The sequence below is a fragment of the Pongo abelii genome, chromosome 9, assembly GCF_028885655.2.
Source record: "Pongo abelii isolate AG06213 chromosome 9, NHGRI_mPonAbe1-v2.0_pri, whole genome shotgun sequence".
In the NCBI taxonomy this organism is placed as follows: Eukaryota; Metazoa; Chordata; class Mammalia; order Primates; family Hominidae; genus Pongo; species Pongo abelii.
This window is the reverse complement of record NC_071994.2, coordinates 46,403,226-46,429,793: the sequence shown is the minus strand read 5'-3', so window position 1 is coordinate 46,429,793 and position 26,568 is coordinate 46,403,226. Positions and strand designations below refer to the sequence as shown.

At 40.8% G+C, this 26,568-nt stretch overlaps 1 protein-coding gene across 2 annotated transcripts in view; it reads left to right on the top strand.

Annotated features, from left to right (window-relative positions):
* NELL1 (neural EGFL like 1) overlaps positions 1–26,568 on the top strand; it is a 926,144-nt gene that overhangs the window by 275,678 nt on the left and 623,898 nt on the right. For both annotated transcript variants that reach the window (XM_002821956.3, XM_002821957.4), the window contains exons 10-11: positions 5,884–5,957; positions 15,361–15,460. In XM_002821956.3, coding sequence (XP_002822002.3) covers positions 5,884–5,957; positions 15,361–15,460 — 174 coding nt within the window. The remainder of the gene's footprint in view (positions 1–5,883; positions 5,958–15,360; positions 15,461–26,568) is intronic.

Sequence of the window (26,568 nt, the reverse complement as noted above, 5' to 3'; positions counted from 1 at the left end):
GCCAATATATAAAAGCAGATTGTGTTGTCTGCTCACTCACTGAGTGTTCACAGACTTCTCTTGGCCTTGGGAACTGCAGCACTTACAAATGAGGGCATCTGTTTGGAAATAGGAAAGAAGTTTGTCTAAGCATCCATGGCGGTACCGAAAAAAGTGAGGGAGTTTCATTCCTCAAACACTTGTTGGGTGTCTGCGCTATTCAAGGAATATTTTGTATACCTATTTGCACATTAAAATCCTTTGGTGAACTTCTTAAACTTGGAGGTTTCCAGGGATCCACCTAGACCTACATAATCACAATCTCCAGGCATCAACATCCTGAAATCTGTATTATTTTGGTAGACAGATTTGAGATCTACCAGAGATAGGAAGGAGGGAGGAAGATGGAGAAAAAAATATTTCTTCTATGCAAAACAGTATGTGTGAAGGAATAAGAGTGGAAGAGGGAAAGGGGAATAGTGTGTTTGATGATAACACAGGATTTATGTAGGTGAGAGGTTGAAATAGAGCTGCAAACGTGAGTTGCGGATGGATGATGAAGACTGTATCCCAATGAAGCCATTCAGTAATCCTTACTGAGGTCCTTCTGCCAAACACTTTGTCAGTTCTGGAGGCAACAATGGACACGTATGGATCATTTACTCTGACAGGCACTGTGTTTAACCATTTTATATATATTAATTCATTTAATTCTTCCAACAACTCTAAGTGGTCCACTTAGTGGGTCCACTAAGTGGGTCCACTGTTATCCCCATTTTACACATGAGGAGGTGAAACACAGGAGAAGTAATTTGTCCAAGGTCTGTCAGTTTTGGGGGAGCCAAAATAAAGCCCTGGCAGTCTGGCTTCAGAACCCAGTGGGATGCTCTTGACCTGTAGGCTTTACCCATTGTTCTCCAGAGAGGTATCCGTTACAATAAAGAGTATTATTTCACATGAACACTATGGAAGACACAAAAGTCACACAAAGAAGGGAGTGATTAACTCCATCTGAGATGTACATATGTATGTGTGTGTTAGGAAAACATCATAGGTAACAGCTGAGCAGGGTATTGACAAATGAAGAGGAGTTTTCCAGGTGTACAAAGTAGGTAAGAACATAACTGCCAGAGGGAATTGCACACAGAAAATCATGGAAATAAACCAATGTTGCTTTTGGTACTCCAATCAAGGTTTTAATGCAGAGTTGTGGCATAATCAAAGATGTGCTTTTAGGAAGGCTACTGCATCAAGAGAGCTGGAGGTGGTGGGGGATATGGAACTTGGGCATATTCCAGGTGGAGGTGTTGAGGCTGGCAGGCAGGCACAGCCTGGGAAGATGCAAAGGAAGGGAAGGATGCGGGTGACAGCCAAAGGAGCTGGAACATTAGAGATACTCCACAGGTATTGTTTTGCATGAGACAAATGGATCAGGGACAGAGCGTCTGTAAGGGAGAAATTGCCAGGTTTTGAACAAGAGCCTGTGAGAGACTCATGGTGTGATTAACAGAAATAAGACAGGTGGAGGAAGCAGTTTGGGGAGCAATACATTCTGTTTGACATGTTTGAGTTAGAGATGCCTGAGGGACAACTAGTTTGATGCGGATGTCTTTCTCATAGAGGTGGTATCTGAAGCCAAGGCTGTGAATTAGCTCACTGAGGGAGGAAGGATCCTTGGGTGTTCAGTGTCTCTGATCTGCCACTCTCCTTTAAAGTGTAAAACAGTGTGCTGATTTTGACATTCTAGGCCGCTGAGTACCAAGGGATGGCTGGAGTGTGTGCAGGGTACAAATACCTAAATAAAGATAAGGAAACCTTACATCCATATCTGACAGGGACGTCAAGCTGTACCTGTCAATTGTTTATTCAGTGTGCACCCGAATGGCAAAATTGTTCAATCATTGCACCAGAAAAATCAAAGTCAAAATTGAAGGGCCAGGTGTCTGTCGGTGCAAAAAGATACAACTGCATAACTCTTTATATCCTCAGTACATTTGTTTCTGACATAATGGAGAAGTGTGTGTTGGTGCTACATTTCAATTTTCTGTTTGGGCACTGTGAAATATTCTAGTTTGCATGTCACCAGTGTGATATGAAGAGCTTTAGGTATCCATTTACATTTCTAATCACACTGAAAGCTGTTGGAATGGAGTCCCAAATGCCCCAGCCAAATGCACCAGAGCCTGACTCACCTTATGCTTGAATTTCCTCAGACATAAAAAATAAGCCTTTTGGCTATAGATCAAGAGGTTGGATAATAAGAGCTGATGTTAGGCATAGGAATGCAGTGGCAGGGAAAGAGGGCTGTTGTCGGAGAAGTGAGGATGAGTATGAGAAAACAGGAGAAATTCTTGTGACCTCCAGTGGTGATCCTGAAAGTCATCCTAAGATAATTTCATAGATACATACATTCTGCACTAGTGCCAAATTGCAGATGGTTGAGGCATGCAGTAATATGTTGATCTCATTCACCAGCACCAAAGCACCCTGCTATGTGAGCACATAAAGTTCAGTGGACATTTAATTTTTATAAGAGACTGGTGGATTCGAGGTGTGGATGTGTCTCCATGTGTGGTGTGAATGTAAACAATGAGGCATTTTAATCTCCAGATTAAGAATTCTGGGATGAGCCTGTCAAAGGGGAAGAGAGGATTCGGACAAGTGCCTTAAGGCAGGGGATCAAATGTGTTAATACCATTGTGGGAGTGGCAAGGGGCAAAGGAAGAAAAAAATGTCTATTTCTTTGCTTCACAGCTTGGACCAAGAAGCAGATGGCAGATTTGACAACAGTGCACTTAGCAGAACTGTCACTTTGGAACAAGCTGCCTTGCCAAGTTGGCAGCAGCCACGTTTGGGAGTGTGGGAATTTATTAGACAGGAATTCCAGACCTTCGAGGTGTGGTCTCCCCATGCGAGTATACTGGGAAATCCAGCTCTCATTAGGACCAACGAGTCATGATCAACTGATTTATCTACAAAATTGAGGCATAAAAGATGATCAGGGATAGATTTTTGTTTACTGAAGGGAGGAAAGGACCTATCTAGACAATTATATTAATTCTCCGTTTTTTTTGGTCTCTACTTTTAATGTTTGAAGTTGTATTGAATGCCAGAAATAACTCTTATCTGTGGATCAAGAAATTTGACTGTTTTTTGACACCTACTAGAGGCTCATTAATTGGAAAATGATTTATTTTTACTCACAATAAATCCTAAGGCATGGGGCTTGGGGCTGGAGATAAAATTATAGACATTGTCCCTACCCTCATGGGGGTTGCAATTAGCAGCAGGGACATGGTGGGGTGTACAATTAAATGGGAAATTAGGATGTCATGTGGTATATATTCTGTTGGGATTAGGTCCAAAGTACAATAGAATAAAAAAGTGAGGATGATTAACCAGTGTTAAAGGCTAAGAACAAGTTCTGAGGGAAGTCAGCCCTAAGCGAAAGCTCATGGGTGTATAGGGTGGGAGGTTGCCAGTGGAAGGTGGATGGGGTGCTCTGCAGGTGTTTCTGAGAAAGAGAACGGTATGTGTAAGACCCGGAAGTGAGAGAGAAAGCGTGGCTAGAACATATGTGGAGGTGTGAATGTTTTGGAGGGTGAATGAAATCACAGGAAATGGTGGGCTATGGACCTTAGGAGATAAGAAACCTCATGAATGGCCTTGTTTGCTGAACTAAGGATTTTGGACTTTATTCTGAGAGCTTTAGGGACCCTGATTTTAAGCAGGGCCTCATGTTTGCACTTAAAAAATATGTGTCTGACTGTTATATGGGGAAGGACTGGTGAAGATTGAGACTAGAACATGGGAGAGCTAGGAAGTTGTGGTGGTACTGAAGAAGAGGGATGACGACAGCCTGAACAAAGACAGTGTCTGGGGGCAGAGGGTGAGGAATGGAGAGGAGGAGGTTGACTTGAGAAACTTAAGAAGGGGACACTGATAGGATTTGGACACTGATTGGACATGGAGTTCTGTCAGAGGGAGAGGTTAGAAGGATGCCAGGCACTGGGGTGTGGGAGCTGGGGTGGATACCCGTGCCATTGCCATTCACTGAGAGGAGAATACAGGAGTGGAACATATTTGGGTGGGGAGTGAGGTTGCTGCAGGTCAGGTTCTGAGGGGAAACAGACTCTGAAATAGAGATTTACACGTACTTTTATTAGGAAGTGCTCTCAGGATCAATTCTGGGACAGGAGTGAAGTGGTGAAGGACGAAGAATTGGGCAGAAGGAGAAGTTGAGCTGCAGTGGTTACGACAAATGCCAAACTCATTCCTACAGGGAGCTTTGGAGCTGGAATGGCCCTTCAGAATTGTCCTCAGTTGGAGAAAGGGGGCCAGGACTGTGTACCATGTTCGCCCACCAAGGGAACTTCACCTTGGGCAAGGTGGCTCTCTACAGCCCTACATAAGTTTTAGATCTCCATTCAGGGGAGAGCTGTTAGTTGCCAACTGTCACAGCAGTTGTAAGAATGCATCCTTTGCTCATGGAAGTAGATCTCCATATACCACAGCATCCACTACAGGGTATGATGTTAAGTAAAGCATGTTCCTGGACTTTCTTCTTCCTGTGGCTAAAATGGACTAGATGACTACTATTTTTTTATTTTATTTTATTGGAAGGGAGGAATGAAAGCCCCATTTCTCACCTGGTCATCCCCTTTGCCTTTCAGATCTTGCCCCTCAACATCGAAAGGGGTCTGGGTTCTTTATCTGCAAACATAGCATTTGCCTCACTTAGTAATTATACATTCACTGATGTTATTATGTAATTACTATTTCCCTAATTGTAAGCTCCATGAGAAAAGAGCTTTGGTTCTTGCAACATTATATTACCAGTTGGCATGTTGCCTGCCCTTTGGTAACACTAAAATATTATTGGAATGAAGAGTAACTGAGCATCCCATGAGAATCAGAGGATTTTATAACTAGGGAACCACCAGATTTAATCAGCCCATTTTCAACAGATACAGATATAGAGGCTCTGAAAGGTGAGGTGGTTCTAGAAGACCAACACTGAATTAGTGGGAGATCTCTTAGAGTGCATATCATTGCTTCTGTTCCTCCTAGAGCTGGGGCTAGAAGGGTCCTCATCAGGGCAGGAGAGGGAGTGACCAGATACTTGCTTCTTTTTTCCTGTTGAAGTGTATGGAGAATTTGGTGGTGTTATATTAGGATCATATCAAATTGACATATGCTGTACTTGCTTAAAAGTGAGTCAGCCAGTTAAGTCCAGAAATGAGTTTCAGTGCAATCTAAATTGAGTGGTAGGAGCTCCATTTATGTTTCTCTTTGAAATTTTCTGCAAGTTCACTCCCCTGCCCTTCCTGGCAGCCTTTTAAACTCACCTTTCCAAAGGTATTCTCTCTAGTGCATTGATCTAGCACTTTACAGGCTTTCCTTGTATTTCTCACTTGTCTCACATGTGTATTTCTCACGCCCACTCCCATGATCACAAGGAAGAAGAAATGGTGTCCTTCTCCATTGTGGCTGAGGTTCTGAGGAATGGAATATATGTGAGTCCCCTTTCACCCAGTTGTTTGTTTTAGCTGAAGTGTCTGATTCAAAGCTACTGCTAATTGTACTCCACAGCGATTGCCACCAGTTCTTTCTTTTAGCTTCTTACTACATCAATTCATTCTCTAGTTCCTTTGGCAACTGTAACATTGAAATAATTGTATATCCTGGCTGTAAAGGCTGGGCAAACACAATCATGATGAGGCCTGCCTGGGAGATTTAAGGGTTATCCTCCACACAATTCCTTTCACTTGAGACAAAGAGATTTGTATTGCTCAGAAGCAGAGAATCTAGGTTTCTGTGGAATCTGTTGGAGTTAGAAAGTACCTCTGAGGTCATTTTGTGGCACAGCAGGACTGTCTGACCCATTTTTATGTTTTATTACAGCAAAATGTATCTATGGAGGAAAAGTTCTTGCAGAAGGCCAGCGGATTTTAACCAAGAGCTGTCGGGAATGCCGAGTAAGTGTTAATTTTATGGTCCCTATCACTTCTGGAAAATGAATAGATAGATGTGTGGGCTTTAGATGAGGTTCTTGAGTGGAGCATATTGGCCTGGATAGGGCCCTGAGGGGTGGAACTCTCTGCGGTGGGCTGAAGTACAGGATGGCGAGGATCCAGCCAGGTCATTTATGTGGTTAGCTTGTGGTCAGCTGTGGATCAGGTAGCCTTGGAAGAAGCTATTAAGGCAAGGATGTGAGAGGAGAAAGAACTAACAGCTATTATTAGTTAGGGAGGCTGGTGGGTGGCCCTGCGAAAGGGTTTTGAGTTGGTATTAGGGGAATCAGTCTGTAATGCTAGTAGTGATAATACTAACTCTACTCCCGGAGGGCTGATATACTGTTAAAAATGCCTCTTCCTCCTGCCTGCCCCTCCCATGCATTACTTGAAATAAGATGTATAAAATCATAGATCTCATTCAATAATCATTTGACAAATATGCATTAAGCAAATGCTGTATGACAGCATTATAGTAGGTTCTGGATATACAACTGTGAACAAAACAAAGTCACTGTCTTTATAGAACTTGCAGTCTAGTGAGGGAGATAGACAGTAAGAATTAAACAAACATATAATATAATGGCAAATTCTATAAAAGTATGAAGTAGGCTGAAGGAATAAAGAGGTCTGAGTTGGGGATGGGTGGACTGAGAAGATCTCTCTGAGATGTAATTTTGGAACAAAGCCCTGGGTAAGGTGTGGGAGCCAGCCATGCAGGTATTTGGGTGAGTGATTACTTAACCAATAATTGCTTCCTAGGTAGATGAGGGAGAAGGCACGTTCCAAACAGAAGGAATTGCACTTATAAATGCCTAAAGCAATAAAGGGAGCAGGTTTTACTTAGGGGCCTGCAAATAATTTGACTTGGGTGAAGTTCTAGAGCTCATGTGGGAGAGTGATGAGAGATGAACCTGGACAGTTAGACAGAACAGGTGACAATGGACCTAGTTTGGACTTGATCTTAATGGAGATGAGAGTTCATTGAAGCTCTCCTCTCTCTCTCTCTGTGTGTGTGTGTGTCACGAGCAGCTGTGCACTTCCAAAGGTCACTGTGATTGCAATGGGAGGAGTGATTGGAGGAGCACCAGATTAATTTGAATAATTGTAAGAAATGACCTAAGGTTATGATTGAAGGCAGTGATAGTGAAGATGTACAGGAAAAGAGATTCGAGAGCTGTTTAAAAAATGGAATAAAAAGGACACGAGTGATTGGGTTTGGGGAAGGCTAATATGATGGAGAGGAGAAACCCAGATGATGTCCAGGTTCCTGGTAGAGTTGCAGGGAATACCAGTTTCTGTTTTCCCAAGTAGCCAAAACCTCCCCTGGCTAACGTAGGTAAAAATGACAATGTTATTGAAATGATATTGGGGGACTCACAGAATCCTCAGAAGGCCAGACCAGGCTTGATACTAGATAGAGACCAAAGAGTCCCAGAAGTTAGGAAGCAGAAACCATAGCAATGGCTTAGTAGTGGGGATCCTGGCAAGCACATTGCTGCTGTGATGAGTGACTTTCAATCATTTCTACTGTCCTGGAGTCACTTATACAAGATTTAAAGTCCGGAGAAGGGACATATGATTAGCAAAGTTTGGATCATATGTCCAAGCTCTGATTGTTCAGGATGGGGAAGAATTCGACCCCTTTATCCTCTGTGTAAGGAGCCAGTTACCTGGAATTATCACCCCATTAAGACAGCATGCAATGGAGAAAACATTCCCCAAGAGAACACTGTGGTACTCATGGGAAGGGAGACTGGATCAGAAGAAGCCAAAATGTGATAAATCCTCTCTTCGTTAGGTGATGACGAGATACTGGTGCAGGAAGAGGAACATTCAGGAGGAGGAACATGTTTTGTGGGTGAGGAGGGAGTGACGAGCAAATGGGGCCAGGTTTAGGCAAGTTGAGTTTGATTGTATTTGGCTATCTACACAAACTCTCTAAAACTTAGTATTTTAGGATTATTTCTGTATTTTATGATTATTTCTCATGGTTGCATGGGTTGAATGGGCTCAGCTTAATGATTCTCACTTGGGTTCTCACATGCAATTGCAATCTGGCGGCTGCTGGAGGTAGAAGCCTATGAAGGTTCGACATGGCTGGCTATCAAAGATGGCTTCTTTACTTTTCTGTCTAGCACCTCAACAAAGATGAATAGAAAGAGACTTCTCTCTGTGTCTCTGTCGATGTGATCGCTCTCTCTCTCCCTCCCTTCCTCCCTCCCTCCGTCCCTCCCTCCCTCCGTCCCTCCCTCTCTCTCTCTCTCTCTCTCTCTCTCTCTCTGTATGTGTGTAAGTGTGCCTTGTTCTCTGCAACCCCTAGACATAGCTACCTTGGGCTTCTTTTTTTTTTTTGAGACTGGGTCTCGCTCTGTCTCCCAGGCTGGAGTGCAGTAGCACAATCTCGGCTCACTGCAACCTCTGCCTCCCAGGTTCAAGCAATTCTTCTGCCTTAGCCTCTTGAGTAGCTGGAATTACAGCTGCGCCACCACACCCAGCTAATTTTTGTATTTTTAGTAGAGACGGGTTGTTGGCCAGGCTGGTCTTGAACTCCTAATCTCGTGATCCACCTGCCTCGGTCTCCCAAAATGGTGGGATTACAGGTGTGAGCCACTGCACCAGGCCCCTTGGGCTTCTTTATACCATGGTAGTCCCAGGAATTTCTCACATGCTGGCCAGCTTCTCCCAGAATAAGCTTTCCAAAGACCAAGGTGAAAGCGCCATTATTTCTTATAACCTGGTCTCTGAAACTGAAACATCATTTCTTCTACATTCTAAAGGCTATACAGGCCCAGGCCAGATTTATTGTAGAGGCAGACAATACAAGGGCATGAATACCAGGAGGCATGATTCATTAGGTAGACCGGCATCTTTGGAGACCAGCTGTCATAATAAGACTTTGTGATATAATTTTTTACTTAAAAATACCCACCTCCAGCCAGGCATGGTGGCTTATGCCTGTAATCCCAGCACTTTGAGAGGCTGAGGTGGGCAGATGACCTGAGGTCAGGAGTTCAAGACCAGTCTGGGCAACATGGTGAAACTCTGTCTCTCCCAAAAATACAAAAATTAGCTGGGCATGGTGGTGCATGCCTGTAATCCCAGCTACTCAGGAGGCAGAGGCAGGAGAATTGCTTGAACCCGGGAGGCGGAGGTTGCAGTGAGCTGAGATTGCGCCACTGCACTACAGCCTGGGTGACAGAGTGAGATGCCATCTCAAAAAAAAGTAAAACAAAACAAAACAAAACCCACCTCCAACATATCATAATGGGAAGTTACTAAACTAATAGGTTAGTGGATTTCCATTGCTGGAAAACATTAGGAATCAGAGAATTCCTTTAATTGGGTGAAAATCTACCCCCCTGTAAGTTCTGTCCAGTGGCTTTACTTCTTTCCTCTGGGGGATAAGAGGGTGAGTCTAATTACTTTTACAATATAGCACTGTGGTTGAAAGGTCAAAATCTGCAGTCAGGTGGATCTGGGTTTAAATCTTGAAATTTTACCTAGTTGTTAGTAAAGTTCAGAGTTCCTTGTGTTCTTTTCCCCCACTGGGTTCCAGTAAGAGCTGGGTTGGAGAACATAACTTTAGATTATTACTTCCTCCTGCATATCTCCTCACCATTCCCACTGCAACATAATGGAAGACAATTACAGGCATAATCACCAGCTCTGGAGGAATGTGGAACATTTTGCCTAGTGCCTTGTGCTGAATTATCAAACCTATTCCTGTTCTGCCTAACATTACCTGGGACACACTAGTCAGAATAGCAACACTTCTTACCTATCTGATCCTGATTTCTAGAAAATAGAATGCGAGGCCTAGGTATTTGTGTTAATGCTTTATTTATTCTTTGGTGGTCATGGGAGTGGATAGAGGAAGGGGAAAGGTATAGTCCTAGGAATGCAAGAGTGAGGCACAGACAGAAGGAAGTATGGCAGGAAAGGCAGGAGAGCAAGTACAAGATAGTGCATCACAGAAAAGTCAAAACCCCACAACAAAGCACAGCTAGCTTTGTGGGGCATCTCCTGAGAAGGTGACAGAAATCACTGTGTCTCAGAAAAGACCATCCTCGCAAGTGCTCTTACTTACATTGTTTCATTTTCTTTTCATCACACCTCTGGGAAAAAAGACAGGAATATATTTTAAAGATTGAAAATAATGAAGCGTTTAGAGACTTGCAGAAGCACTCAAGGAGATACTAATAAAAGAAGAGCTTGAATTTTGTTCTTTATGGAGGCCTGGGAAGGAAAGATATTCCCTATATTCTGTCTCTCATTGGCCAGACTGTACCCTAAAGGTTAGCTTCCTTGAACCTCCCTATTTTGATTCCCATTCTTGCCCTCTTGGCTGCTGTGGGGAATGCCAGAGATTCCATGAGTCCAGGTGGTCTGGTGGGCATGCAGGTGTGATGGTCTGTCTGCATCAGTGGGTACTGGGTGTAGGGGCTCTCCACTCTGTGGCAGGGGCAAGGATGGTGTGATAACAAGGGCTTTAATGATCTCTTAATTGACAAGGAAGCTCCCAGGGCTGGGAGTAGGGGAGCAGGTGGGGTGGTCAATAACCTATAGCTGGCATATTATCACACAAGGATGTTGTGTGGATTAAATGGGATAAAACACATGGAGAACTTAGTAGAGTGCTTACCACAAAGACCATCCTCAATAAATGTGAGCTATTTTTGTTATTCCATATGACCATACATGTCCTCCTTGAATTTAAGACCGATACCATGCTTTCTGAACATTGTTTTACTTCTAGGAAGGGAAAACAGTTGGATTCTAAAATCCTTGCTTTTGTCTTCGACTTCAGGGAAAGCTGGGATGATTAAAGGCAATTTTGCTCACTGTGGTGATGGTCCCAGAATCAGCCATAACACTTAAAATTAGCAAATCCTTTTCCATTTTGAATGGAAGCTGTGGGTGACTCTAGCAAGGGTCACTATTGTGTTTCGATGTCTATTATCAAAGAAGAGCCAGGCAGACACCATTTGAGACCTTTAGAAGATATGGGCATGGATTTGAATGCCAGCTTATTTAAATACCACTTACTACTGTTACTGGCACATTGCAGTTGCTCTACACACTTGGGTTCATCTTTTACTGTTTTTTTTTATGTATAATTTAGAAAGAAGTTGGGGCAGACAGATTATTCTCTTGCACAAGTAGTGTGTGTGTGCATGTGTGAGAGCATGTGAATAATTTTATTCTGTGCAAAAAAGTTATTTTCCCATTTATTGTCTTTCTATAGTTATTTACTAGTTATTTTGTATACCAGAAAGAGTTATTGACAATAATTTTTATTATTTTTTGAGCACTTATTGTTTTCCAGGCACAATTTAAAGCATCGAAAACATATTTATCTCGGCCGGGCGTGGGGGTCAGCACTTTGGGAGGCTGAGGCGGGTGGATCATGAAGTCAGGAGAGATTGAGACCATCTTGGCCAACATGGTGAAACCCCGTCTCTACTAAAATACAAAAAATTAGCCGGGCATGGTGGCGCATGTCTGTAATCCTAGCTACTTGGGAAGCTGAGGCAGGGGAATTGCTTGAACCCGGGAGGCGGAGGTGGCAGTGAGCTGAGATCGCGCCACTGCACTTCAGCCTAGTGACAGAACAAGACCCCATTTCAAAAAAGAAAAACCATATTTATCTCACGGAAACCTCATAATAATTCTGTGCAGAAGGTAATACCCAGATGTGAAAATCAAGGCACAGAAGAACAAGGCCACACACACAGGTAGTGAGTGAGCCAGCTGGGATCAGAACCTGTGTGGTTTGGCCCCACAGCCTCCTCTCTTAGCCTCTCTACTGCCACTCCTGATATTGTTAGACTGACTTGGAAATAATTCTCATTTCTGAATTTTAGAGGGGTAGATTGAGAAGGATCGATTGATCACTTTTCAGTCTATCTGAGAATATCAGATTGGTCAGGCTATGGCCCATTGATTCCCTTGATAAAGGTAGCATTTATAAAAGGCCATAGAAGAGCTTTGGGACATATTTAATGGATATTGTCAGCAGAGAGTGAGGGTAATGGGTATAGGATCAAAGGGCCTCTTATTTCTCCCAGGCAGCTTTTCTCAAGATGTAAGCACTAATGCTCTATGGAATCTGTTGTATGCAATAAATTAAACTTTCTCTTAGGCATCTAAAATGGTATTATGAAAGTATTATCCTTGGGAGGATTGAGGAAATAATTGCTAAAACAATTTTTGATATTCTGTCATTCAGTTGACGAAAGGATGCCTGGAGATCCATCCATTTTCACTCTCCTGGGATCATTTTAAAGCTTCAGCAACACCAATTAGTCAAAAAACAAGCTCTTGTTTCAAATATTTTCACCAAGTGTTTCCAGAAATTAACATAATTTTTTAAAAAAATCAACATGAATAAACTCTCCTAGCAGTCTTATTAATTTTGCCCAATTATTGCTTTACTGCAGAATTTCTTTATCCTAGCAACAATTTTTGACTCGAAGTTGTAAGTTTTATATGTTGTTAGAAATTCAGGTTAGTGCACAATGATTAGTACAGAGCTTGAAAGTGTCTGTATTTGACCAATGACATGGAGACAGCCACTCTAAATGAGAAAGAAAAAAGGAATTGTATTTTTCCACCAACGCAGAACTCCAGGGGTCGTAAAATAACATACCATAATCAGAAAGACTTAAAATGTTAATTATCAGGTACTTCTTACTAGAGATAGTTTTGAAAATAAAGCTATAAAAGGTTTGTGCCTAATTATGTAGCTGGACTAAATGGATTTGGTGGCACTTATGCAATGGTAATCACAGTTCATATTATTTTCAAATTCATGCAAAAAGGTTTGTCTCCATTTAAACATTTGGGATTATGATCTTACTCATTAAATATGTTAAAGGTTGATTAGAATTGTTGACTGATTTAATCAGCAAAGCAAACCCTTTTTATAAAAATAGAAGATTTGTGAATGATTATTTTTAAAAAATCTTCTGTAGCATTTCTAATATTTTGTTTTTACAAAAATATATACTTACACAATTTGGAATATAGAGGGAAAAATGTAAGGAAGAAAATGGGAAACACTCCCGAATCTCACCACCTAGAGATAATCTTTTAACAGTTTGATTTTTGACAGCAAGAGTGAAATTTATTTTAATTGTCTTAGTTTGGGTTCTCCCAGAAGCAGACCCTGAGCTAAGGATTTCAGTACAAGCGATTTATTAAGGTAGTGCCCCCAGGAGAAACCAGCGAGGGTGTGGGGGATGCCAGATGGAGAAGGAGAAGAAACTGAGCAGAGGTACAATTTTAGATGAAAGGTCAGGCATACCGTGATCCCACCATGGGCTCTGGAGCATACATTCTACCCTAGAGATTGTCTCTCTTCAAGGTAAAGAATATCCCATACCATTCATTCACTGGCTTTGGGTCATACGCATGGGAGTTGTAGAACTTGCATGTAACTTCCGACTCTCTGCATTGGCAAAATGGCTCCAGTGCCCAAGGGCAGTGCTCTGAGAGTGACAGAGGTGAGCCAGTTGCAGCAAAGCATTGATAAACCTAGAGGTGCGCACATAGAACTGACAAAAGGATTCAACAGTGTCAGCCACTCTTATTTATGCTAGGAGGCAGCAGATCATGAATAAATATATTAATATTGAAAGATAGACTTAGAGGCAATAATGGTAAGTAATTCAGCATTGTGATTTCATCTACATTTAGCTGCTGATAGTAAGGTTACTAACTTCCATTGATTGGTAATAACTGATTTGATTCCCTGTTGTAGAAAGTAAGGCACATCAGGTAGGGACACTTGCCTTAGGACTGGAGCTAATTTTTGAGGTTAGATACCACCCATCATGGACTGGATTGAGGAGTAAAAATGAAGTGCAGTTGCAAAGTGGGGCAGAGTGAGTAGCAGGATCAATTCTCAGGTCTTACGGACAATTCTAAGATAGTCAGGAGAAAATTAAGAGTTACCTTGGGAAAGATTGGGAATAAAGATAAAAGGAGAAGAAAAGACAAGACTAACAATGCCAGAGGCTGGCCTGTCTGGACTGGAAATTCTGAGAAAGGAGAGGAAGCCATGGTGCAAATAATCCAAAAGATGAGCAGTTGGAAATTTATATTTGACATATACAATTATGTTACTGTTTCAATTTAAGAATGGGTATTCCTGATATAGTGGGAGTTCTTGTCAAACCAGAGAAATGTGGAACCACTGGGATAACAGTCTCATGAGGATGGAAAACTCAGTCTCTCCTGCACCCTTCTTGACCACACACCTTCATCCTATTCTTCCACCTGTGTTGGGAACTACCTTTTGGCCTTAAATGAGACGCCTCTTCTTGAGCTTGCTTCTTGGTTGACTTAAGCATCCCCTTAAAAATGGGAGAGAAAAAGTAAAGGTTTTAGATAAAACAAGGAACTCTCAGCATTTTTAAAAAAATAGTAATTAATGGAATAATTTTTACAAATTGGCATCAAACTAAATACAGATGCTAGTAATGTCAACCAAAAAGACCTTGGATGAAGTAAGGTCATAAAGATTCACCTTCTGAATATTACACACGTTATTGTAAGTGATTTTATATCTAGGGAAAATCTAGTGCTCAGCTAACTGATCCTCTTTCAGTTCATTCCTGTCTACATGTCTTGGCTCTTTTCTGCTCTTTGCCAGGAAAGTCCCTTCTTCCTTTATTCCACTAATCAAGTTCCCCCAAACGTGGCATCTTCATAATTTCTCCCCACCTGAGCAGAATTAATTATTATTCTATGACACATTATAATACTTTTATTAGAGCACATTTTTAGACTTACTGTGCTGTATGTTTTATGGTTTCTAGTTTATGAGGCTTTATTCCCCCCTCCATCCAAACTGAGAACTCATTAAGAGCAAGGAAGATATGCTGTCTATCATTGGGTTCACAATGCCTGTTATCCAGGGGCATGCCAGAGCTCACATAAGCTCAATTATACATAACTTCCCAACATTGCTTTCAGCGATACCGTGTTAGTAGCTCAAAATCAGCCATCACTGGAGTATTTACGTCAGAAATTAGGAAATGTTATAAATTAGGACCCACCTGACCAAGAGTCGATTGTTAAACTTTTATCAGTGCATTGCCATTAGAATCCTTCTGCTCCATAGAAGATACTTCAAAACTGTTGAATTTGAGGCTTTTAGGATATAGAAAGGGAAATTTACCTTATATTCCAGGGGTCTCATTAATTTAATTTGTGGCATTATCATTTTTAGTGGAATCCCTGCAAGTATTAATTATTGTATGTTGTTATCACTGCAGGCTATTAACAAAGAACGTTATAAGTTTGTTCCATTGACTAAAAATGTGAACATCTTTTTCTTTCCTTAATATTTGGCTTCCAGGGTGGAGTTTTAGTAAAAATTACAGAAATGTGTCCTCCTTTGAACTGCTCAGAAAGGGATCACATTCTTCCTGAGAATCAGTGCTGCCGTGTCTGTAGAGGTAAGTGGGCTTGGTGGTGGGCCATGCTTGGGGTGAGGCTAGGGCTGGCCTTGGGGGGCATGAGAGTTTAATGAATAGTATGATGGTAATAACATGGGTCCAAAACTCTGCGCACTGCTCCTTAAAAAGTTGCATATCTTATTTACCTCTCAGTCATAGTCTCCTCAATTGTAAAATGAGGATAATAATAGTATCTACTTTGTAAGACTGCTGTGAAGATTAAATGGGATAATGTGTAAGCACCTACCATCATGCCTAGCATGTGACAAATGTTCAATAAATGATAGTTCCTATAATAATGCTAATGATAGTTCTTACAATAATAACCATTATCATCATTATTACATTTTTCTCATGAGTGAGATTGGGAAGCATTCTTTTCAGCTCCGTCTGTTGGGCCAGTTCCCATACTCTGGTAGAGAATGATGTATGGTGAATCCTTACTCATAGGTTAGATTGTTATGCAATATTTTTACTCCCTGCAAGGAAAAATGCATCAGATAAATAACACTTGGTTGCTAATTAATTATTTGGCAGAAATGGTTTTGCTTCATCTTTGTGGAATTTCCTTCATCCCTAAATTTATTCCTTATTTAAATTTTTATTTATTATTATTATTAGTTTAGAGTTAGAGTCTCACTCTGTCGCTCAGGCTGGAGTACAGTGGTATGATCATAGCTCACTGTAACCTTGAACTCCTGGGCCCAAGCAATCCTCCTGCCTAAGCCTCCCAAGTAGCTGGGACTACAGGCATACACCATCACACCCAACTAATTTTTAATTTTTTTTTTTTTTTTTTTTTTTTAGAGACTAGGTCTTGCTATGTTGCCCAGGCTGACCTTGAACTCCTGGCCTCAAGCAATTCTCCTGTCTTGGCCTTGCAAGGTGTTGGGAGCACAGGCATGAGCCACCATGCCCAGCCTATTTTTATTTTTCAATTGTTATATAATAGTTGTGCATATTTTGGGTGTACATGTGATCTTTTGATACATGTATACAATGTGTAATAATCAAATCAGGGTAATTGAGATACCCATCACCTCAAAATTGATCTTTGTGTTGGGAACATTACAATTCTTCTATCCATTTTGAAAAAGACAATAGTTTATTGTTAAGTATAATTACCTTACTGTACTATCCAATAAATTCCTTTTATCTAACTGTATTTTTGTACCCATTAACCAAATTCTCTTCATATTCCCTCCCCCTTTCCCTTCACGGCCTCTTAAATTGATTCTTATGTCTTAAAACCCAGCTCAAGTATCACTTCCTCTCTGCAGCTTCTCACCTAAGCAGAATTAGATGAATTAGGAGAACCTAGGATTTGTTCAAAATCTTAAAAAAAAAAAAAACCAGTTAAACTCATAGGTATTATTTTAAAACTATACCTACCATAAATACTTCAGATTCTCAAATACCCAGTAAGTGATATCCTTTTACTCTGAGCTTTGAAGCTTCCAGAGTTAAGGAGGTCCCTGCAGCATAGCAATTTAGCTCAGGTAACCTCATATTTTGCTTTTTTTTCCTATCTTTTCTGTAGCAGAGGGGTGGCAAAAATTCTTTATAAAGGGTTACAAAATAAATATTTTTGGCTTTGCCGACAAGAGGTTTCTGTTACAACTAATAGAAGAAAGTTAGCAAGAAAGCAACACAGATCATAGGTATATAAATGGGTGTGACCATGTTCCAATGAAACTTTATTTACAAAAACAGGTGGCAGCCTGTAATTGTTGACCCCTCCCTTAGCACCTTCTGGTATATGAAAATGTTGTATGTTTCACCATTGCATGTTTTCAGCTTAGGCTTTCTGTGTTTGGTCATGAGAGCTCTGGGCTTTGGTAAAATTCTTAGGAAAATTTAGTATGTTGGTAGCCAGAAATGGCCCCTAGAATTAGTGATAGGCTATGACATCAGAATATCTTCCTTGATTTATCTGCTTTCATGGCTATAAGATTATCTGCAACTGGTATGCTTTAGAAATACCTAAAGATTGAGTGGAATTTTCAGAGTGATGCATTTATTGGTTAGATAGAATGGTTAGGTAGGTCTTATAATTTAATGCAAAATCCATCACTTGCTATTTGTTGGGGTGCCAAGTGAGACTCAGTTTATGTAAATCCTTTCTGATTTATGGTTTCATTAGAGCAGAATCACTGATTAGGCCACAGAAATTCATGAGGGATTTCATTACCCTGACCCAATTTGCAATAGAACAGGTGCCACTGCTTCTGTTAGCAATTGTCTGGAATGTGTCCATTACCAATGAAGATGCTGAGAGATGTGACATCTCATTGACAAGAAGCAGACATACAAGGTTCCTGTTGCTAGCAAGCGTGGCATTTACCAAACCTGACTCAGCTTTGAGGGAAGAATGGGAGGCAGGAGGAAGACTTCGTAGATTTGATCTTAGGCAGCGCCCATCTATGAAATCGAGGGCTTTCTTTTTCATACCCAGTTCCTTCTCAGCCAGGAAACAGCCAGCTCTTTTACTTGGAAGCTAATTGTTTTCTTCGGAGGTATGTGTGTGTGAGAAAATTATTTTATGCTCTTTGACTGTTCTACATTTGGACAGGAACTAGAGCATGTCTTCAGAAAAAAGGTGGTGGGAGGGTCTTTTCCCGGGAGGTAGGTGAATTAACCATTTGGATTTCTTCTATATTACTCCCATCTCAGAATCAGACTCTGAAGTAAAGGAGGCAGCATTGTTGACTGAGGCCCTTTTCAGAAACATTTACTATCATGACCTGCTTCCTTCTTGTTGACCCACAGCAGAGAGAATCCCAGAACATCCAGCCCACTTGTCCACATGCTAGGGCCTGCTCTTCCCATCAGGCAATCAGGAAATGAAAGGCATATTTAGTGAGATGTCTCTTTTTCATGAAACCCTGCAATTTAAATGACAATTAACAAAGAGCAATACAGATGAGTTCAAGAGTCTGTCATCTTGAACTAAGCCCCCCATGAATTTTGCTCCATATCTCTTAATTCCATCTTTAAAAGTAACATAATCGTCTCTCACAATTTTATGAGAAATACTTTTCTTCTTTATCTTCTGTTTGATTTTTGCCTTTTCCTCTGCATTTCGGAGCGGACTCACAAGAGGAGAAGGGGGTTGGACAATTACTATTCTGACAAGACCTGGAAAGCCCAGCGGACTTCTAAAGCAAATTATTCAGTTCTTCTTGCCTCCTCCCCTTCTCCCCTTCTCTGAAACAGAAAGTAATGAAAAGGCGAGAAACAATCAATTTCTATGTAAAGTGATTTGTATCCTGCATATGGAAAGGCAGCATCGTTTGCTTTGTGGACTGATTGTCCACAGACTGGTTGGCAGCAAGGAAGCAGAGAGGTGGGACCGAGATGAGCTGAAGTGCGTATTTTAGGGAATGAGCACTGTGGTATGCTATAGCTGTACTGCTTCTGCCACCCTGGTGTTATTGATTACAAAAACCAAAGTGGCTGTGGCCTTTCGATACCTGCACCGAAGGCCTTTCAATTAGCATATTTATCATCTCTCTCTCACTGTGACCATCCGGTCATTCGTCTGAGAGAAATTACCCTCTGACGGTATCATTCCTTAGAAGTCTAAGTCAAAACCTTTCTCATGCCTGCCTGGAGAACTTGAAGTTTTCCAAGGTTTATTCTCTTTAGGACTCTGATGAGTCACCTTACCTGGGGAGACCTAGACTGGGAATTTGAGAAAACTTCCAGAGAGTGGATTTTGCTTCTGATCTCAATTGCTTAATTATATAATATCCATAGGGCTCTCCAGTCTTTTTAAAAATAACATTTATTTTAATGATCACATTTTATGAATTGGTTATTTAAATACAGGAGACAAGGTAGGGGTGAAGATATGTTCCAACCACATAGAATGTTTCTGTCATTGTCATGTTAATGAATGAATGATATTATTTTCAGCACTAGCTGATAGGCTTTATATATTTTACATATGAAATAAGGTTAAAACCCATTTTTTCTGAGTTATAACTTATTTCCTCAAGTTATAGCTTGCTAGCTTGATTATGAAGTTAATTTTTTTAAACTGAGTCTTACCAAATTTTCTCATATGGTTACTGTCCCCCACCCCACCCTTTATTGACTAATCAAGATGAAAGATACAGGCTACATCTTTACATTTGATTTTTTTCTTTGTTTGAATTAAACCTAAGACTTTAAAGTTAATAAGAACAGGTTCTGACTGACTTATGTTGTTCACTGTATCAACAAACTGGTCTCCAAGCTAGGGGCTCAGATACCTTGCCTCTTCAAATTTTGTGTCATGTCAAATGTTGTGACTAATTCCCTTGTCCTTTAGGGAAAAATGAACATAACCAAGTAAAAGGCGGTTTAATCCACAGGGCTGTTGGAGCAGCTGGGACACCTGTAGGAGAAGAACTATAGAATTGGTAGGGAAGAAACACACAAAGGGAATCAAGGTGATGGATACTGGCAGGGAGAGGCCACTTTGTAGTTTGTGGGGCTCACGGTCTCAGTCATACAACAGCACCACCCAGAACAGCCTTAATCACCACTGCAGCTTTTCTCTGATACCTCAGGACAGTTTGTGCTGGCAACATGAAATTGATTTACCCTCCTCTTTACCTTGAGGTAATGGCTGTAGCAGGAGCCTGCCCACTTGAAGTGTGAGGCCATTAGGTGGAGAAGGGGAGTGTGCACTGGAATAACATCTGGGCTCCTGCCTGGGAAGAAGTAATAAAAGCATCAATATAGACCCAGCAGAAAAAGATTGCTCATGAATTTCTGGTGCTCTCAGTTAAAGGATGAAAAAAAAAAAAAGTCAACAGTATTGACCATGCATTCTCAGGACCACTCCAGGAAAACAGACCCATCATTTGACCCATCCCGAAATTCTTGAGATACTCCTCAGTGTTTTATTCCCTTCATAGTCAGCTCTAATTGTATCTTCAATGTTGCCAATGACGTTGGAGGATTTTGCTGCATGTTTATGACTTCTAGTGTTGGGAAAAAGTTCTTTCCGACATCTGTTCCAAATGTGTTTATCTGTAATTTTAATTCAGGCTCACTTGCCTTTCATCTGGCCTGGACGGAAATTAGTTGAGATTATTTGTACTGTTAAAGATTTTATGCCCTTCAATTAAACCCTCCCTAAGAGGCCTGGCATCAAATGATTTTCCCCCCACCCAGTCTTCCTCATTGTTTCGGGTGAATTTATAATTGAAATGGTTTTAGAGAAAGGATTACAGGGAATTTGAGAAGAAAAGAGACCTGAGAAAAAGGCACTTAATGAGAGTGTAAACTAGTGCCTAAATAGAGGAACTGGCAGTTCACAGATGGACCAGTTCCTCTGCATATTGATAGTTGAGATCTGATCAAAATCCCAGCAACTATGGGCTAAAGTGGACTGGAAAGACAGGGCTGTATGCTCAACTTTTGGGGCTGGGAACAGAGGACAGTCTTAGTGAGTACATGAATTCGTGGCCCTAAACGTGCTACAGTGGATCAAGGTCTATGAAGCTTCCAGAAGGAGGCACATTTTCCCAGAGAGAAAACCTGACACTAAGGCTAGGCTGCCTTAGACCTTAAGGGAAGACCTTTAAATGTTGGCTACTGTAGAAGAAACCAATTGCTTTCTAAGCTAGAACCTGTGAGAGTTGGGAGTTCAGTCTCTATTAGGCCTGTCGTGATGGCCCTACCTTCTGTCCACAAAAGCTTAAGGAATACGCTCACTTTCAAGCGCCCAGGCTTCTCCTATGTTATGTGTATTTGTTGTGGAGTACATAAAGGCATCCAGTTCTCATAAAAGACCTTTTGGCCATATCCTTCTTAACCAGTCCATGGGTGGACCTGATTGTACATCTGAGGCACATGGAATATGCTGCCCTCACTATACCATTGCTCCTTATATGAATTTCGAGGTTGGGTAAGCAGTAGTGAATGTGAGAGGTATTGACATTCCAAGATTTTAGAATAGAGGACTCTGGAGTGCACTTTTAGATTGTCCAGGTATATAATTTCAAAGGTAACCTGCCTGACCTGCTGGGGTATACTTTAGGGGCAGGAGATTGAGGAACTATCAGCGACCCATTTATTCCTTGTTGTGGAAGAAGTTACAGGAGTGAATCATAACGATGTATGTCCATCATTGGCTGCAAAACCAAGAGATTAAGCAGAATCAGTGATGATTCCTCGAAAATTGTAAACAACATAGAGTGGGATTTGGAGAGTGGCAGTGTGGGGGGCCTCAGTGTAATAGGCAGAGCTTATTATATGCAGATTAGGCTAGTGAATTTAATGAAAGTAAATCATTTTACTAGTGTTACTGGTCATTCATGGCAACAGAACCCGATACAGGACCACCACGGCATCCAAATTTTAGGCTGCTTCCAACCAGAGGAGAAAGTGTGACCCCAACATTTACATTTTCTTTCATTAATTTCTTTGTACATATCATGGGCCCATGCTGCTCTAAGCATTTGTAACTCTTATTCTTTGTCCAGCCAGCCTCACTCATCCTTCAAATCTCTTCTTTAAAACGTTGTGTTAGGTTTCTTCTCTGCATACATTCCTAGAGCACCTTGCCCCTCTCCGTCATGATATACCCTTGTAACCCAATGCTCAAAGACAGTCACCCTCTGCTAGAATGTAGGACGAATGAGGGCATGTTTATGGTATTTTTTGCTATATTCCTATTGTCTGGTATAATGCCTGCACATGTGCTAGGTGCTTAAAATTTGTTGTTCTTAGGAGAACAGTGGAAGAGGACAGTGATTAAGAACTCCACCCTCAGTTGGACTATGGCTCTGTGTACCTTCCACAAGTTCACTACCTTCCTTTAACTTCAGTTGCCACATCTGTAAAATGGGGATAATAATTCAGCTTCATATAATTGTTATAAGATTAAATGGGATAATGTATGTAAAACACTTAGCCAAGTGCCTAGCACATAGTATGTATTCAACAAGTGTTAATTATTGCTGTTATTACATCTGTAGCAGATTATTTGGGGTTCTCCAAATTTACTCCTTCTTCTTTCTTCTTCTTTGGTTGGCATTCCATTTCTCCCACTAGGATCTGTGTCCTGCTCCTCTCAAGTTTCTATCTATTATAGTTTTTTGTTATCTTGAAATGATTTATCCTTCTTTGAAACACTATGACATTTTTTCCTGCTCACATCTGACTTAACAAAGATTGCCTTGATTGAGGCCATAGGTGGTTTATTGCCCCTTAGGGATTGTAATTTCTCTGTGGGCGAGAATATCTTAAACATTTTTGAAGTGTCTCCAGATAATTATGTGGTGCTGCAGCCCACAGAGTAGAGGCCCCATAAATATTGAGTGAATGATTATTCACTCACTTGTGCAGAAAGGTAAGTGGGCATGGAATGAATATTGCTTGAATAAAGGCCTCCATTAATTTAAAAAACACATTTTTGAGAAGAATGGTTAGTCATAATCAAAGCGGATTTGACATGAAGGTCAGTTTGTCTCACCGGCCCTTCACTGTCCTTGAAATACAATTTACTCAACTCCTGGCATCATGGTTTGACATGGCACATGCTTAATAGAAACATACGCATTGGAAAATCAACACTGTTTGAAGGGCTTTGTTCCAGGCTGTCAGATGCATATGGAAAGAAAAGGACAGTTAAAGTCTCCTGGAAATAAAGAGAAAAGAAACACAGACAAGGAATACGTGTGATAAAGGATGCACATGTGCCATTGAGTCAAGTTTCCTAATGAAGGAAAATGTGACCATTTAGTCTAATTATTGATCGATTCAGACATGGGAAGTGAAGTCCAGGCTCCTCCTTTGGAAGAGAGACATGTGATGCCTAAAAGTACCCCTTTGGTAGGAAAAACATCAAGCACTACTTGTTTTAATGATTATTGTAAGCCTCTCAAGCCCTTATAGAAGTGTTGTCAACTGTCAGAGGTTTCAGATTTCCAGCCAGTTAGACTCTTGCTCTGATTTTTGACTAAGGCAATCACCAGTTAACAGGTCATAAGTAGTGAGGCTGGATGTAACTCATCTAGGCCTATGCCTCTACTCTCTAATGTCCAAAAGAGTGGTTACCTCTTTCACTTTTCATCACCAGGTTTTACTATCTGAGAGGATATATGACATAGTGAGAAGCACATGGGCTTTGGAGTTAGCCAGACCTAATTTAGAGCCCTGGCATCTCCACTTACTACCTAGAGATTTGTGAATTTGTACTTTTTACCTTGAAGTTGAGGATAACAGCATTAAGTTATTTTGAACTTTAGTCATCATTGTTGAAAATATCATCATCATTATTAGTTGCCACCATTGACTGACCTCTTTAATAGGTATAAGGAACTGTTTCAAGTGCCTTACATGGATTAGCCCATTTAAGTTTCTCAACAACATATTAAAAGGTGTATATTATTATTCCCATTTAAAACATCCAGCATGCCAGGCATATTATAGGTGCATGAAATTTATCATTATTATTTAATAACAATATTATTATCTTTCAGAATAAGAATTCTCCAAATATTGTTGGTTTAAAATTTTATTTCAAAGAAAAATAGTTCTAGAATGTTATCACTGAAAGGAATTGACTTTATCTAGTGGAGTGATTTCCATATTTTTAAGCCAGAAACTGTAATTAACATGATCAATATGGGCCAGGCACGGTGGCTCATGCTTATAATCCCAGCACTTTGGAAGGCTGAGGTTGGCGGATCATGAGGTCAAGAGTTAGAGACCAGCCTGGCCAACATAGTGAAACCCCGTCTCTACTAAAAATACAAAAATTAGCCGGGCATGGTGGTACACGCCTGTAGTCCCAGCTACTCTGGAGGCTGAGGCAGGAGAATCGCTTGAACCCGGGAGGTGGAGTTTGCAGTGAGCTGAGATCACTCCACTGCACTCCAGCTCGGGTGACAGAGTGAGACTTCGTTTCAAAACAAAACAAAACAACCATGATCAATATGTCAAAAATATAAAAGCATAACTATTCTATTTGAATCAGAGGCAGAGGACTTGAACCCTGTATAACAACTCATCTGTGCCTAGGGCCCTGAGGAACACAGTTTAAAAATTACTAATTTCAGGCTGGGTGCGGCGGCTCACGCCTGTAATCCCAGCACTTTGGGAGGCCGAGGCAGGTGGATCACGAGGTCAGGAGATTGAGACCATCCTGGCTAACATGGTGAAACCCCGTCTCTACTAAAAATACAAAAAATTAGCCAGGCATCGTGGTGGGCGCCTGTAATCCCAGCTACTTGGGAGGCTGAGGCAGGAGAATGGCGTGAACCCGGGAGGCGGAGCTTCCAGCGAGCTGAGATCGCGCCACTACACTCCAGCCTGGGCAACAGAGCGAGACTCCGTCTCAAAAAAAAAAAAAAAAAATTACTAATTTCATCTGTTACCCATATACATACCTAGAAAAGCAAAGTGATTTATACTGTTTGTTAGCTGCAGACCCTAAATTATAAATTAGATCTCCTGACTTCTAGATCCATTGTTTTCTATGAGATCACAGTATGTGATATAGCATAATTATTGTTTACTAAAAGTACTGACTTAAAGATGATAAAGCCTCTTTATATACTTTATCATATTTGAACTTCGCAAATTTTATGGTAGATATTACCTATTCCTTCTAGTTCACCTAAAATGCTGCATAATATAGAAACAACTTTCTGGAACATTTGGTGGATATGGCAGTAAGAGGGAGAAAAAAAACAACAACTGGAGACCAGAATATAGAAAGAGGGTGATTCCGTTGAAATAAGCCAGTACAGTGGAGTTGACATTCACGCTTAGTGCAATTTCTAGTCTCTGGTGATTTAAAATATGGCTTCTAATGGACACTGTGTAAGCAGACAGGAGACAGCCTGGGGCTAGTATGAGAAACATATAAATCAAGAACTTTAAAGGGTGAGTCCCTCCATGGGTGAGCTAGGAAAAATCCACTCTGCCCAAGGAGACTTGCCTGTCAGTCTTGACTCTAGATAGAGGTCTAGAGGAGAAAATCTTGCGTTCCTAAAAGCTTAGGGCAAGACTTTATTCCACCTGTGTGGCTCAACCTTCAAGCACTAAGACAAAAATGTAGTTGAAAGTCATCTTGGGTTGATAGTTCCCTCAGACCCCTGACAGAAGGAAACACAAATCCTCTCTGAAGAAATGCAGTTTAAAAACCAAAACCTCAAATCTCACACATTAAATTCCAAAAAATATGAGCTTACAGATAAAAGAATAACTCAAAACACAAGAGAATAAGCTATCATGCGTGCTACTCAGCATAAACAACAAATGGCAAAATTAGATGCGCAAAGCCTGAAGATATTAGAATTACCAATATAAAATATTTATATGTAAATGTTTAAAGGAATTTTTTAAAAAGGAAATTTAAAAAATGAAGGAATAAGAGACTATCAAATTTGACTAAGCAGATTGAAAAAGAATCAAATAGGATTCTAAAAATAAAAATACAGTAAGTGAAATTAAAAATGATGTGGGTGACACAGAATATAGCACAGCTCAAGACAGAATTAATAAACTGAAAGATACATCTCGAAATGATACAGAATTCACCATAAAGGAAAAGAAACAGAAGATATGAAAGCAAGTCTAAATAACACAGATGAGAGCTTGAGAAGAAAGAACATTTATCTAATTGGAATTCCACAAAGACAAAATAGAGAAAAATGTGGAAAGGGAATGTTTGAAGAGAGAATATCTAAGAATTTTCCAAAATGATGAAAAATTTCATCATCTTTCAGATTCAAGAATCCCCCCAAATCCTAAATACAAATACATTTATACCTACATATCTTAGATTAAAACAGAAAAATACAAAACAAACCCCAACCAGGCTGGGTGTGGTGGCTCATGCCTGTAATCCCAGGACTTTGGGAGGCCAAGGTGGCGGGGAAATCGCTTGAGCTTAGGAGTTTGAGACAAGCCTGGGCAACATAGTGAGACTTCATCTCTCCAAAAAAAAAAAATATATAAATAACTGGGGGGCCTGGTGGCCCACCTAATCCCTAGTTCTAGGTGACCCACCTAGTCCCAGCTACTCAGTTGCCGAGGTGGGAGGATCACTTTAGCCCATGAGGCCGAGGCTGCAAAGAGCAGTGATTGTGCCACTGCACTCC